General features: G+C 41.4%; 1 protein-coding gene across 3 annotated transcripts; it reads left to right on the forward strand.

Annotated features, from left to right (window-relative positions):
* LOC104868333 (membrane-spanning 4-domains subfamily A member 4A-like) lies at positions 1 to 14,790 on the forward strand. Of its 3 annotated transcripts, none has more exons than XM_010633082.2 (8): positions 1 to 52; positions 3,020 to 3,178; positions 5,021 to 5,198; positions 7,511 to 7,639; positions 8,607 to 8,663; positions 9,981 to 10,139; positions 10,896 to 10,997; positions 14,513 to 14,790. In XM_010633082.2, exons 2-8 carry the CDS (start codon positions 3,150 to 3,152, stop codon positions 14,525 to 14,527), a joined length of 669 nt encoding a protein of 222 aa, XP_010631384.1. In that variant the 5' UTR covers positions 1 to 52; positions 3,020 to 3,149; the 3' UTR covers positions 14,528 to 14,790. The 3 variants fall into 3 exon arrangements, with proteins under 3 accessions (XP_010631384.1, XP_010631382.1, XP_010631383.1); XM_010633080.2 differs by lacking the exon at positions 14,513 to 14,790 and adding an exon at positions 12,675 to 13,270; XM_010633081.2 differs by lacking the exons at positions 1 to 52; positions 14,513 to 14,790 and adding exons at positions 65 to 286; positions 12,675 to 13,270.
* Positions 14,791 to 15,858: the final 1,068 nt, after the last annotated feature.

The raw sequence follows: 15,858 nt of genomic DNA on the forward strand, positions 1-15,858 counted from the left end.
CAGCCGGCCACGCCGTGGACTCAGCAGCCTGCGCGGCCGTGGCTCACGTGAGGTCTGTGTCGTCCTGTCCGGCCACCTTCCTGCCTCTCCTTTGTGATCACCTGGGGAGCCCCGCCTCTGCCCACTCAGGCTGTGTCTCCTCTCAGAGCTGCCGACCTTTCTGCCTCCGGACCGGGCCTGGGGGCCCCTCTGCCCGCGTGGCCCCGGCCTTCCTCACCTCTTCTCTGCGTTTTGCTGTCGACCTCTTTCCAGGCGCCCGGCTCTCAGCTGCTGACCCTCTGTGCAGGTGCCCGCACGATTCCCACTGTGCATCTGCAGCTTTACTGTCTGTCCCTGCACTTCTGACCCTGCCCTGCTTGTCCACAGCCCTGTGCACTTCCCTAAACCAGAATCCAAGCATCGCATTTCTTTCTTTTTTTCCTTTTCTTTTTTTGACGCAGGGTCTCACTGTGTAGTTCAGGCTGGCCTTGAACCGCTGTGTAGCCCAGGGTCTCCTCGAGCTCACTGCCACCCTCCTGCCTCAGCCTCTCAAACACTGGTATTACAGGTGTGCACCTCCATGGTGCTTTCTCATCCTTCCCCCCGCCTTGCCTACCCCAGATGTCAGCACGGACAGCCCTTTCTACCTCATGGGCGTCTTGTAATCCTCTGCATCCCCTCTGCCATATTGGTACCACGGGTGGGTTAGCTAAACATCAGCGGCACCATCCACAAGTCTGTGTTTCTGATTTCAGTTTATTTATGCCTGTTGTTTGTCCACATAGCAGCTAGGGCAGTATTTCTGAAATACACCTTTACTTTCTTTTTAGGTTTTTAAACGTTTTTAGGTTTTATTTTTACTAGTAGGTGTTCACAACATATGATGATTACATTCCTCACCATAAGCTGTACATGTACATAACACACCTTAATTGTCTTTCACCTCCTTCCAGAATTCAGATTGCAAAACTGGATTTAAATCTCATGTATATTAGCTGTCTAATAATTTCTGAGTTTCATTTTTATTTTCTGGAAGGTAGATATAAAAATGGCATCTCAGCTTGGGTATGAAAACCCAACATAAACCTGAGGGATGTGAGCTGGGACAGAGTACACATTGGTCAATTATGTGTTGAACATGTTTTATAAATTCCTATGGCTCATAGAATAATTTCCAAACTCTCTGCTGTGGATGAGTTTTGTCCCCCCGGAATTCCTGTGTTGAAATCCCAGCCTCCTAAGAGATAATCTCAGGAGGTGAGACCTTCCGTCGGTCATTGGGGTATAAGGCTGGTGGCCTCACAGGTGACATCAGTGCTGTTGTAAAGAGAGGCACAAGAAACCTCTTTCCTCTCTGCTCTCTAGCGTGTGAGGCTACAATTACCAGATGACCCTCCCCAAAAGGAAAAGCTGGAGCACTGGAGCCTGTGCGCGGACAGCCTGGTACTGGGCTCCCAGCCGCCAGGGCTCTTAGACATTAACACCTGTTGTTTAAGCACCCGCCCCACGGTATCCTGTTACAGCATTCAGATTCCCTGGGACAGTCCTGAAGACAGCCAAGATCCTGAGGGATGTGGCTTCTTACTCTCTACTTCTTTCTCTTTTGTGGAAGCCTTGTCGTGCATGGCTCAAGAAACAAATCTCCCTGGGCCTGGGCTTTTGTTTTTTGTGTGTGTTTGGTTTTTGGTTTTTACGCATTTTCTTGACTTGTCTGGGACACTGTCCATCCCTCACTGTCCTTCCATTTATGTCACCCACTTTTTATCAGGGCTTTGATGGCCCCTCCCCCAGGACATCGCCTCTGCATTCCCAAGGTTGAGGGTCGCTGATCTCCCTATGAACTCTTCTCATGCTCTGTTCCACCTTGCAGAGCAGGGTTACCATGGTTTTTATGATATATTTCCTGGTCTCTCTTAGCCTGCAGTCAATAAACTCGGTGGGGGGGGCTGTGTCAATCACTTCCCCCATTTTACTGCACTGGGTAGGAATATTTCTCCAAGATGGATCTTTATGGCTGAAACTGAACACCAGTCTGCTTTTCTTCTCCATGGGAAGTATTGTTTCCATTTTATCAATGAGGACACTTAGGGTCAGGAGAATAACAAGGTCAAGCAACAAATGATTGTATTTGTGTTCACCTTAATATGCAGCCAGGTTGTCTCTTTGACTTAGAAAGGCATCTTAATTACTGTTAATTGATTTGTTACCACGTTAGGGCATTAATGATGTATCTCTGAAAATGGAATTTCATGTCAGTAGCACAGTTAAATTATGCATAAACCGGTAATACACAGTCATGTAGGAAGATGAATGTAATCTGTAAATATATGAAATGGTAAAAATGGACTTTTCCAAGGGCTTCTAAATGGCACTAAATCAGTTCTGCATACTTGAGTGAGCTCTCCATGATGATAACAAAATACCTGGGATAATCACCTCCAAAGAGGAAAGGCGCAGTGGCTCACCGGTTCATTTTCAGTCCATTGTTGGTTGGTTCCCTGGCATCTGGGCTGTGGCAGTGCAGGACTTTGTTGTCCCAAAGTATGACTGGAAAACCTGCTCACCTCATGGCAGCTGGGAGGCAGAGAATCAGGAACGGCTGGGGTTTCCAAGGCTCTTTTAAGGGCACACTCCCAATGACCTAGGCTCCCGCCACTGGGCTCCACGCCCTAAAGGTGCGGCCACTGCCCTGAACAGCACAGGCTGAGGCCAAGCCTCAAACACACAGGCCTTTGGGAAACAACTATCCAAGACCAGAATTCTGTGAAAAGTGCATGGGGTCTGCTGCACAGACTACGTAGCCACGGTAATAACCACTATTATTGTCACTTGGAGCACTGTGACATCCAGGTACTGCTTTTTCAGCAATTGCTGAAACACACACACTTTACGACCCCAAAACAGTCCACAAAGCCAATATAAAAAAGGAACTACGTACAGGGGCCAGGGTTTGGTCTGCCGCAACATCAGAAATAATAAATAAATAAATAAATAAAAGGAACTGGTTGCTTTCCTCTGAACTTGTGGCATTTTGGCACAGCCTTCGGGATTGAGAAAAAGTGCAAAGAGCCTGCAGATCACGAGCAAGTGAAGCAGAGCAAAAGGCCCCGACTGTCTGAACACAGCACTCAGAGACTCCGCACCAGAGCCTGAGCCTCACGGCTCACCGCATGCACAGCACCCCAGCAGCCAGAGGAAGGTAAGGTGCCCTTGTGCCTTCCTAGGCTTCGGGGTCCCTATGTTTTCAGGGATGGTTCCAGGACCCTTGAGAATAGAATGAGATGAAATAAGGCCATCTCCCCGTTCCATCTGAGTGCACTTCTAAGTGTACACTCGAGATATTTGAGGAAGTCTTGTGCCAAGGCTGGAGTCAGAAGAGGCCTTACAAAGGCAAAGCTGGCACTGTGCACAGCTGATTTAGTTACTTTTGTCCACTAAATCCCCAGGCTAGCAAACAAAAGAAAGCAATATTTCAGACTTTGACTCATTGTTTCATGTATACTCTGTATGTTCCTTCTTCCGTGTACTTTAATCTCTGTCACTGATTTGTTATTTTTTAATCCAACAGTTAAGAAAAAATCTGTCCCCAGCCTGATTTGGTGGGGATGAAGGAGGGTAAAGGCAGGGCCCTCATTCTAAGGCTGATCCTGAGACAGGTCGTGGCCTGGCTTAGTCTCCAGTCACCTTGAGCATCATGCGTGGGTCACCCAAGCCAGGAACAAAAGTTGTTTTGTCCACTGATGGAAGCGGCCGTGAAGATTCTTAGCGCTGTAGAAACAAGGAAGGAGCTGGGAGGAAGCTGTGTCCATGCACTCTTTCCTGAGATGAGATGCAAGACATCCGGAGAAGAGAAATAGTTTACCCAGTATAGCAGCCTTTGCTTGCTAAGAGGAAACCAATCTTTCCTGTGCACTGCTGGAGTTTCTACTGAGGAAAGCTACTTCCTTCTTTGCAGCCTCCAATAAATTACAAAATTGAATTTCTCCAATAAATCTGAGTTTTCAGGGTAGTGATTTCTCGTTCATTTCTGTTTTCTATACTTCTCAGAGTATGTTTGGAAAATACTCAGTTAGTGAGTCCGCACACAGATTTATAAACAAGTTATGTTTTACACTTCTGAATCCTCTTATGTTTGATAAGCGTATTCTGAAATCTGTGGCCGTGGTATGCTGGGTTACTCTCTGTAATTCCACATAAATTCTTCCTGATGCAGACTTCACTTTTAGCAATCATTTCCTCTGACTTACAGGAATTTTCGTCATTTTCCAATTTTGTAAATAAGTGTGGTCACATATCTGTTTTTCCAAACTGTTTTTGGAAATTTTCTGGGTGAAAAGAGAATAAAAACTAATTTTTTTTTACTTTATTTGATTTGTGTTTCTAACTACTTCAAACTCTTTCACATTGTATATTCTTTATTATTATACTTGTCTAGATTTTAAAACATTTACTTTTATTTTATGACCTATCATTTTCCTTTTTTACATACAGTTTTCCATACCTTTGAATATACATGCTACTAACATTAATGTCTTAGGTGATTAATGTGTTATTTTGTTTTTCTTCAATATTTCCCTGAAGTTAACCTTCCCTCTTCTGACCTACATCAATTTTGGTAGGTATCTAACAGTGCTGTTCTCTTGACGTATCCGTTGTAAACAGGATGAAAATTATTTCCAGCTAAGTGCAAATGATTTTCCTGATTAGAGAAAATTTGGAACCTGCAGGGTTTTTCACGTTGCACTGCTAATGTGAGGGCACAGGTGTCCAAACCTAAGATTTCTTCAGCTGCTCAGTGAAGCGTCAGCAACATCATGCTCGGCTGTGCCTGGGCGAATCTGAGTACGCAGGCTTCACTCCCGCGGGCACTGAAGCCAAGGGGCCGTGACGATCAGAGAGTGGATTCTCTTTCTCTCTAACGTGTTGCGTCTTCCACTTCCTGGGCTCAGTTATCGTAACACAGAAAGGAAATGTGGACCAAGGCCCGTCCTCGTGGGATAAATGGGCTCAAAGTGTCTCACTCCTTTCTTCTCGTTTCCAGGATCTCATCCTCAATTGCGTCTCAGTCTGCTGCCATAGTAACCGCGCAAGGGATGGAGCCCACCTCAGCAGACATCAGCCCCGCTGTGCGGCAGCTGGAACAGCCTGCTCCCCTGCACTCATTTCTACCGAGACGGATGGCAGAGAAGTTCTTGAAAGGGGAACCCAAAATCCTGGGGGTAAATCATTTGCAGATTTGAGAGGAGGGCAGTGGTGTTGGGAACTCTCACTTAATCCACGTTCCCTAACCCACTGGCCTTGGCACACATCAACCCCCAGCAAAACCATCAGTGTTTTATTCTCAGGAATCGTCTTTGGAAAGGATGTTATGTTCTGCCACATTGTGCTTCCAGTTTAGTTATATTTAAAAAACAGTGATTTCAGATCTATTTTAGGTTGTGGGTCATTCAGGTTTTAAAAAAAAAACAGGAACAGAAAAGACTGTGTGTACTGGGTGGGGTCCCTCTGAAGCCTGTGTTGTTCCTGTGTCTCGGGACACAGCCCACTCCTCAGTGGACAGAGTATCTTCTTTCCTTCAGTATTTCACTCTGTATTCTTAGGTCATTGTGGCTAAATAAAAGGAGAATTTCGAATGAAAAATACATCAGAGAAGAGAAAGTACAATCGCTATTGGAATTTAGCTCTACCCTGAATTTGAAACCATAGCAGGGAAAAATCACTGTGGGTGAATGGCATCCTTTAATTTTTCAGTATCCTAATTTTTATTTTGAAAATAATTGTTATTTATGACCTCGGTTATATGTTGGCATACACTGGGGTTGATTTTAAGCATATTAAAATGTATCTTAAAAAAAAAAAAAACAAGCTGGAGATTTAGCTCAGCGGTTCGGTGGCCTACCTTGCAAGTGCAAGGACCCAAGTTCAATCCCCGGTACCAAAAATAGAAAAATTAAAAATTTTTAAAAAATAAAATGTATCTTAGGCTATGTTGTAGCAGTTTTATTTTCATAGCAAAATTAAAAAGGAGGCACATGTCTCATGTGTCCACGGCCCCCAGCCTCTCGTCTCCCACATCAACCTCTCTCACCTGGGTGCTGTGTTGGCTACAACTGGTGAACCTCACTGACACATGGCATTACCAAAAGCTCATACTTAGTGGGATTTACTCTTTGATTGATCACTCTGTGGGCTTTGACAAATGCATAATGACCCAGACTCATCATTCCAGTATCATACAAAGTAGTTCCACTCTTCTGATAATCTTGTGTTACATCTGTTCATCCTTTCTCTGACTTTTACAAACCCAGAATCCACTGATACTTTTCTGTGTCCATAATTTCCCTCTTCCAGAAACTCAGACAGTTGGAATTATACAATACACTACCTTTTGAATTTTGATATATTGTATGTTCAAGTAGTGACTGATTCACTTTACCTAGCTCAGAAGATTTTTGAGTAATGGAGCTGTTCATAGCATTCCTTCATTATCTGTTCAAGTCTTATGGGATCTACAGTCCCCCACCACACCCAGGACATTATGTCCTTGATAGTCTTTTCCTAATTTGCCTGGCTGGAGTCTTATTGTTTCATTTATATTTTTATTATTTCTTGAGCCAGAATCTCCCTGTGTACCCAGGCTGACCTCAAACTCATGGCAATGCTATTGCTTCAGGCTCCTGAGTGCTGGGATTATGGGCATGCACAGCTATGCCCGGCTGATTTTACCTTTTAAAGACAATTTTTAGTTTTTAGTTGTATAAATTTTGTGTAATGATTTTTTCTTTTCAATTCACTGACTTTCGATCTAATTCTTACATTTTTTTTTTCCTTGCTTACTTTGGAATTAATTTGCTCTTCTTTTTCTAGTGTCCTAAGGTGGAAACTCAGGTGACTGATTTTTAAATCTTTCTTTTTACCTAATATGTGCACTGGATCTTCTACACACTGATTTGGCTATATCTTGAAATTTTGCTAAGTTGTTGTCATTTTATTTTATACAAATCCTATTGCTCCTCGGCTTTTTGGATAAGATCAAGTGTGTTTTATATAATCCTTCTTCACACCTCTGGACACTGCAACTCCCCTCACCTTGGACCCCTGTAGTCACAGCATGTTCTCAGTCCCCAGCCCATGAACACCTCCCTTGTCTTGTTCACTTCTTGTGTGCGTAGCCTCTTTTCTTCAGCATTGTCACTCCTTGATTGAATAAATGCTTCCTGAATCCGGGGCGATTCCTCTCTGAGCGTGTGACAAAGGAGAGACATGGATGAAGTTGAAGTAGCAGAATGGGCTTAAAAATCCCTCTGGGCAGGGGTTGACAGACTCCTCGTAGCTTTGAAATCATTGGGGCGGTGACACATCTTTCAAGGGATACTTTACATGAAAGGCAAGGACAACAGGATATGCAGAAGGTTATCTGACTGTGTCCGATGAGGATAACTGAGATGAGCATAATTTCATCGTCAGAAGGAAGCTGGTAGAGGTGTCCCTTTGTCATAGACAATGACTTGTCATTTTCCACCATTTCTAGATTGTGCAGATTCTGATTGCTGTGATGAACTTCGGCTTGGGAACTGTAATATTGAGCATCATGGTGCCAGTTTATGATCCACACCCAATGTTATTCAACTTGGGTTACCCGATCTGGGGGTCAGTGATGGTGAGTGAAATCCGTTCTGATGTCATTGGAGGTAACATCATTGTTAATATCCTTTATGTGGATTCTTGTCTTGACACTATCCTGTGTGTCTGTAAGTCTGAGAAAGGCATCTAATGCTTCTTTTATTCAGTTTTCTCATACTTAAAATGGTAACAGTAAAATAAAACTCACAGAATGCTAGGCAGATAAGATGTTTCATGGGCATGAATTAGGGCATTCGACAGCAGCATGCAGCTAGGACCCAAGTCACAAAGGCTGAAACCAGCCTGCATCTCCCAGTGAGAACCCTGCGCTCAGTCACTTCCAGGCGGGCCAGCCCAGGCTGCGGGGACTTCCAGAAGGGGTGCTAGCAGAGTGTATGAGACCAGACACCTGTGTTCATAAATATTTCACATGCGCGTTCTCAGACCAGTTATGGATGATGGACTTGTCACTGAAGACCACCTCTGTTGCTTAGAGGGACTTCTGCTTCCCTAAAGTTTACGAGGAACTAAGTGAGGAGCATTCGGCAAGGAAGAGCTAGAGCCCCAGGGTGTACCAGCCACTTACAGTGTCCAACCCATCAAATCAAATCGTAGCCATCACCTGAACAGCTGGAATAACTCTTTAACAAGTTTTGTTTTCTAAGTTTGATAATAACTACAATTAAAATGAAAGTTAGAATTTTAAAATCTTTTCCCCAAGATAAAACATCAGGAAACTGTTCTTAAAGATTACAGATAGAAATAGAGTATATAAAATGGAAGTATTACTTTTCAGTACTCTGGATAATTTTAACAGCATTGTGATTAGACGTGCTTTGAAAGGTGATAAATTTCCCCCGAAATCCATCTGCTAGAATTCCTCTGTCACTTCTGGGAAAAGGTTCCTTCACATAATTAATTTGTTTAATGTATCCATCTAATGTACGATAAGTTTTAGGTCTGATGGAATATACTTGTTTATGTGCATTTTCTTTTATTCCTAGTTCTTTATTTCAGGATCCTTGTCAATTGCAGCAGGAGCTACAACTACAAAGGGCATGGTGAGTGACATTTTCACTTTCTTTTCTTTAGTTTTTTTCCTACTCCACATGGATATATGGAACAAATATGTACACTTCCAGGGTAGAAATGTAACCTTATGTTCTAAAAACTTTTTAAATAAAAAGTACGCATTTAAATTGTTCATTGTAATATTTTATAATCGACAGACATAGATATATCATCACGACTATTAAACGTGGTAATGTGTCACTGTCTTCACATAATGAACTTATTTATTGTTAAATCACTTAAAATCTGCTTTATTGGCAAATTTCAACTATCCATCACTCACTACCGTCACCATGATGCATATTGTATGTCTGGAATTTAATTCCTACATAACTGAAACTATACTTTTTGACTCCATCTCCAATGTTCCCTCTGTTTCTACGATTTCAAATTATGTGGCTTTTACACATGAAGGTTTTGCTTATTTCACTTAGTACACTCAGCTTCACTCGTGGTGGCGAGGTCTCCTTCCTGTCTGAATAGTAATTCATTGTATCTGTGCCTACGTATTGTGGTATCAGCGTATATCCAGATAGATGTGGAATCATCACAGCTCCTGACAGTTGTTATAATGAGTAGTGCAGTAAGGAACATGGGCATGCATGATGCATGAAGCAACATTTTCACTTTCTTTGAGTATATGCTGGGTCACAGAGTAGCTCAAAAGGTTTTTGACACCAAAAATTCAGACAATGAAAGCAAAGGTAAATAAGCAGGACTACATAAAACTAAACAGCTTCTGCAGAGCAAAAGAAACAATTAGCAAATAAAAAGACAAGCTAAGGATTTAATTTTGTTTCATTTTAATCATAATATGTTTTACCTGGTTGAAGCTGTCTTTCAAAAACTGTATTATATCATTGTCTAATAATAAACTGAATATATTAGCAAGGTAGCTAATGATAGAATCTTTTTGAAGACAGAAAATTAATGACAGGAAGTAATATAAAGCTTCTGTGAAACAAATTTGAAGTTTGAGACCCCTGCCCATGACAATAATGGTACCAAATATTGATGCGTCTGGATAGTTATTGACTCAATGATATGTTCATTTCAACCACCTGCGGAAAGTATATGAAATTTTAGAAAGAAAAATATATGAAAGACATTCATAGTAAGGTTACTACATAATAGAAAACAAATATAAAACAAAATTTTCAAGCCAATGTCTAGCAAAATGACTGTTGAAGTAATAGAGATAGTGAGGATGGAATATGTTGGGAAAGCAGTGGAAAGTTTAGCGTGATGGGCGGAGATATGTCGGGAGATGGCTTCATGTTGTTTAAAGAATTTCCATTCTCTTTCAGATCCAGAGCAGCATAGGATTAAATATCACCAGTTCTGTGCTGTCAGCCTTAGGTGTCATCATCACAGCAATCAGCCTGAATATTTTGTCACTTGAACACACTATGTGTCACCGGATTTTCATGCCTGAAATGTGTTCCCTGACCTTTGTAGTCATGATGGTGAGTTCTTCATCTGTTCATGGCAGAAACAGGCCTGGAAAATGATAGCTGTGGCAGAACCAGCAATCAGCCTTCTGAAGTTACTGAGTTACTTTAAAGAGTTGAAATTGAGAAACAGAGTTATTTTATTTATAACAAATAATCTCTTGAGTTAGTTGTTACTGACAGCTAACCATTAGTCTAAACTGTTACTCTAAGTTGCCTCTACTTTGATGTATAAATCATGCTGTGAATACTTTGTATTCACTTGAAGAATCCAGAATAACCTTCCCATGTTGGCTAATAAGCATCCTTAATTCTATCTATAGCCTTAGTTCCATTTTCCCATATCATCTGACATATCCTGAACTTCTGGAGGGTAGAATGTGGACATTTTAAATCGACCTTTATCTTGCCCATAATCATCAAGATAAGAGATCAAATTATTGTAACAGTATAATTGTAATATACTGTAATCAGTATAGTTTCTAGCACTTGAAAAAAACTAAGATAGGAGTTAATACGGCTGTTCCTACCACCACCTTTTTTACGCATTTTCACATGCTGTGCCCATAATCACACTGGAATGTAGTAAATGAGGAAAACACAGTAAATGTGAAGACACAGAATAAGTGACATTCAATAGGTCAAAAAGTGGCCAGTGAATTGGCTTTAATTAGAAATTGGGTTTCAGTGCTTTTCTTTAGTCATTGTGATTAATGGTAAATGTTGGAACCTGATAGCTCCTCTGTTTCTTTGTTATGCATCAATTTTTAGGGTCTGGAAGGTATTGTGCTCATCTTGAGTCTGCTGGAACTCTGCATTGCCTTGTCCCTTGCTGCCTTTGGATGCAAAGTTACCTGTTGTAACCTTCCTGGGGTAAGTATTGATCTTCATTTGAAAAGGTTGTGAGTCATTTTCCGTCGCTGTGTTATCAGGTTCACAAACCTAGCAGCTTCAACCACACACATTTGTAATCCCACAGCTGCTGTGGGCCAGGATTCCGGGCACAGCGGAGCCAGGTCCTGCTCCGGATCCTGAAGGCTGTGCTCAGTGACTCAGCCAGGGCTGCAGGCTGGTCTGAAGCTTCTGGTCCTCCTCCATGCTCACCCAGCACAGTGCGTTCCCTCTCAGGCATAGAGCTCAAGACAGCGCACTTCTTTGAGGGCAGCAAATATCTCATTCTTTCAAGCTGTTGAAGGGCTGATGAGACTAGGTCAGGTTCATCCAGAGCCCTGTTCTTTCTGATATCCTGAAAGTCAGCTGATCAGGAGATTAGGAGTAGAGAGACCCTTATCTTCCATGGGTCCCATCCATACTCAGCAGGAGGCAGTCACGAGGGTGTGGGCCACTGAGAGTCTTCTTAGAATCCTGCCTGTTACAATGGCTGTAGAAAAGCTTTCCCCCCATTCTTACCTTCTAAAAAGGCATCCCCTCTGAGCTCAGACCAATAAGCACGTCACAAGGGAGGGGTCCCCAGTGGTGCCGGATTTTACTTTATTACCCTATGAGTGAAGAAATGTGAGGCTGGAGTCTTTGCTATCAGGTGTGCTCCCTTTCCATGGCTGAACCTTCAGCTTTGCAGCAGGTCCTCCAGGTGCTGAGCAGAAATGAGTGGGAAATGGAAGCGGGAAGATGCAAGAAAGGCACCCTGGGAAGAATAGGGCTGGGTGTCCTCCGAGCACCGACTCCCTTGACTGGTAAAATCCCAACAACACTCACAGCCACTAATAAGATAATAATGGCTTAATTAGGTTGTTTTTATGTTGCTCATTTAAAACATCTGTCCTTCCTCTAGGGCTCCTAGGGAGCCCATCACACACTCCTACCGACTTCCTACAAAAGCGAGAGATGGATATTAACTCTTACGATGAGTTGCATTATTAAGGCCGTAGATTGTGTGGCCTCTCAGAAGTCACCAGTGGTCTTATTTCTTTGAGTAAAGCCTTCTGTATTCACAAATTTAACCTAGACTCCCCCTGCCCTCAACTAGTTATTGAGCTAAGGAATGCTCCCACTAATCTGGTTGAATCCAGAAAAGCAGGGGCACGTGGTGCCTAAGTCTCAGCATGGTCCTCATTCCCCCACTGCTCACAACCAATTCCAACCAATTCCATGTGACACCATGTTTTGGAAAAGGGCCAGATTGTTTTTTTAGTTTCATCATGATTCCTACCATGGTTTTAACCATGCTGTATGTATGACCAACAAACCATGATTTGAGATGTCATTACTACCAGCATGAGCAGACTAGTTTGGAAGAAGACCTGTGCGTCTCCCATGACACCCGAGCCACCCTCAGCATTAGGCACCTCATGCACAAGATAGACCAATCCGCTCTAAGACACAGAGACAGCCATCATCACCCCATGCCAATGAACATACGCCCTCAACTTGGCACGATGTAGAATGCCTGAGCAGTCCACCAGGTTGATCTTGAGATGGTATTCACAGAAGAAAGATTAGGTGCTAGTAATGATGGTATGAAGTGGACCAGCAAGGCAAGCCTGGAGATTCACTGGCATCTCTCCTATGGCTCTGATATTGGTTTCACAGGTTGTGCTAATCCTACAATCAAATCCACATGTGGCACAAACTGCGTCTCCTGCACCTGTTCAAGAAGGATTGATTCCGCTAACAGATCAAAGGGAAAATGTTCCATAGAAGAATCTTCCTGATTTTAGTGCAAGAACCTCACCGGGGAAACTACCCGAATCCAATTCCAGTGTGAGAGTGTGTGTGTGTGTGTGTGTGTGTGTGTGTGTGTGTGTGTGTAAAAGCTCAAACCAAATTTCAGCTTTTCCTCCACAGCCAGCTCATGCCACTGATTCTTTACCAGAATATTAGACACTGAGCAGGTGAATTGTACCTTTAATGGCTGGTGGTTCTCAAATGATTTGTCCTCCTTAAGACCATAAAGGTGAAGCTTTGCCAACAGTTAGGCAGAGAAATTACTGAAATGAGAACGAGGCCCTTGCACACATTACCTGTTTTTATTTCCCTGTCCTCCCCCATCAGTTTGCCTGTTTAACTTTTTTCTTAACTCATCTTTGAAGACTCAACTAACTTTACTCCTTCAAGATGTTGACAGTTATGGCTCCCAGCACTCAGGAGGCTGAGACAGGAGGATTGCAGTGAGTTCAAGGTCAGCCTGGGCATAGCAAAAACCTGTCTCAAAAAAAAAAAAAAAAAAAAGAGAGAAAGAAAAAAATGTGTGATTTCAAAAGAATCAACTTGGGTTTCATTTTTTAAATCCTGTGTTTCTTATTTTGTACTTATGCTATGTAATCATGGGATATAAAAATTTTTTTCTCTGTGCTTCATATTTCTCTTCAATAAAGGAATATCACCTGGCTCATAGAATTGAATTATAAATACTTGGCATAATATAGATAAAGCAACCAGTACTCTGATTGGCCATATGAGACTCAAAGTTAATTTGTACATATACATAAATATATGTCCATATGTATTTATGTAGCACAAGGTTTCTACCATTCTTCCTCCATGAGCTAATTGTTCCTAGTCTTTGCTTATTGATCTTTTTAGTTGTTATGCATGGATACTTTCATATTAGCGTCATTGACCCATCATCTATATCTGATGATACAATCATACTTTTTGTCAGCTATTAGATATTTGCATTAATTCTTGGTGTCTATTATTATAAAAACATTTTAAATTTAATGTAGATAACCCTTTCATCATTTCATTTATGACAATATTTATTACACAATGCTATTTATTCATGAATATTATCAGTTGCCTGGGAAATTTTTTCTCTTCCCAACTTCACAATATCTTTCTCATAGCTTTTTTTAATTGCCTTATAATTTGGAGTTTGGCATTTATTTTATTAGTATGATTTAATATTATAAGTTCAACATTTTCCATAGCACTTGGCAATTGTACTAGTAATACTGACTGCATAATTCATTACCACCATGATGTCATTAAATGAAAACATTTTATCCTATAGTGAAGACATATTTGTCTGTGATTACAATATTTTAAATACATTATATTTATTGTATCTTAGAGGACAAGAATAGAAAGTAGCTATTTTTCCCCAGTGCTTCACTAATATTTAGAAGCTTTTGTTACCAACACTTTTCCCTATCTGTTCTTATAATCATGAACTTGAGTTTCCCCATATCTTCACCCAGTATGGTACAGGGTGAAGAAGATTCTGCCACAGAATTATAGTTGAAATTTGTCCTAGATTTGGACACTAGGAGAATTACATCAACCCAGCAAGAATGATTTCTGAAGTGGCCTTGTGACTTGAAGAAAACCAAGTACATGAGTGACACACCTCAAATGAAGCCAATCCCACCATTTTGTTTCACTTACCAGGAAAGAGTGTCTCTCTCTCTCTCTCTTTTTTCCTGCAGGGTTTGGAACTGTAAGGATGTACATCTGATGTTATCAGCAGCATTGTGCTTCTACATGAATCTTGTGAGAGACAAATGTTAACAAAAGGCAGCAGAGCAAAGAGGCCAAGTGAAAGATCTGGCCTCAGTGGTCTCCCTCAAGTCTCTGGTTCAAGGTGTGCGTGGAATGGGGTTGGCCCTGGGGTTTTACATAGATGAAGAAAGGAGCACAGCTATTCATAGAGTCAGTAATGGGGTAAAATCCTCCAAAGGCTTCTCCTCCCATTGAGAATAAAAGTCCAGTCTCACACTAAGTTCTACAAGTTCTTACAACACCAGGTACTTCCTCTGCCTCGGATTTTGTAAAGCATGCTCCACTCCCATTTCCTGCTACATTGTTTTGGGTACAAATGGCCAGAGAATGGCTTCCTTCAGGGAGAACTGTTGCATATCTAAGTATTTTAAGAGTAGTACGTTGTTAGTTGTTCATTAATTCATATAAGTGCTCTGAGTTATGAGAGAGAGAGAGAGAGGGAGAGAGAGAGAGAGAGAGGGAGAGAGAGAGATTAAGAGTTCAAATTTTAGAGAAGACCTCCTGCACACGTTCCCATCATGCCATTTCTAACTTGTTCTCAGTGGATGAATCCAATGATAAGTGCAGAGCCCCCGTGACCAATCACCTTCCAAGTTCCCAGCCTCTGGACACATGGGTTTTGTAAGACATTGCAGACCAAAGCTAAAACAAATACAAAATACATAATCATGTAAAATATAATGGTATCATACATATAATTCACAGTGTGCTTTTCAAATTGCTATCTCTCATTTTCAGGAATACAGTAAAATTTAACATACTGAGCCTTTACCTTACACCTCATCAGAAGCACTCTTTCTGGTGCGTCCCATCCAGATTTTCATCTGATGCTGTATTTCTTCAGAAAGGTTTCCTGTAGTATTCATTTTCTCAGATTTGGTTTGTGTGAGTGCATCTTTGTTTTCCTTTGATTTTTGGTGGATACTGTGACAGCCTAGTACTGTTAGGCTTATTTTTTTTTTTTGTCTTTTAGCATTTTAATGACATCTGTTGATTATCTTTTGTCTTATATAATTATTCTTGATTTTTTTACTTCCTATACAATGTCCCCTTTTGCTCTGCTTTTAACATTTTCTCTTATAACTTATTTTTAGTCACTTAATGGTCATATGGAGCTGCTCTGATGTATAAATTTGTACCTTTTATCAAATTTGGAAACTTTAATCATTTGTTTCAAAAATATTCTTCACCCTCTTGGACTCAGATTACACATTCTAGACTCTTTTATATTGGACCATGGGCATTTCAGTAATCTTGTCAGCGGATAAGGAGA

The sequence above is a fragment of the Fukomys damarensis genome, unplaced genomic scaffold, assembly GCF_012274545.1.
Source record: "Fukomys damarensis isolate Sample0158 unplaced genomic scaffold, DMR_v1.0_HiC HiC_scaffold_27, whole genome shotgun sequence".
Taxonomy (NCBI): Eukaryota; Metazoa; Chordata; class Mammalia; order Rodentia; family Bathyergidae; genus Fukomys; species Fukomys damarensis.

Excerpts from the sequence above, each read along its gene's own strand:
- LOC104868333 (XM_010633080.2), top strand. The coding sequence starts at position 3,150 with ATGCACAGCACCCCAGCAGCCAGAGGAAG. Across the intron at positions 7,640-8,606 it reads CGATCTGGGGGTCAGTGATG|TTCTTTATTTCAGGATCCTT; the intron begins GTGAGTGAAATC and ends TTTTATTCCTAG. Across the intron at positions 10,140-10,895 it reads TGACCTTTGTAGTCATGATG|GGTCTGGAAGGTATTGTGCT; the intron begins GTGAGTTCTTCA and ends ATCAATTTTTAG.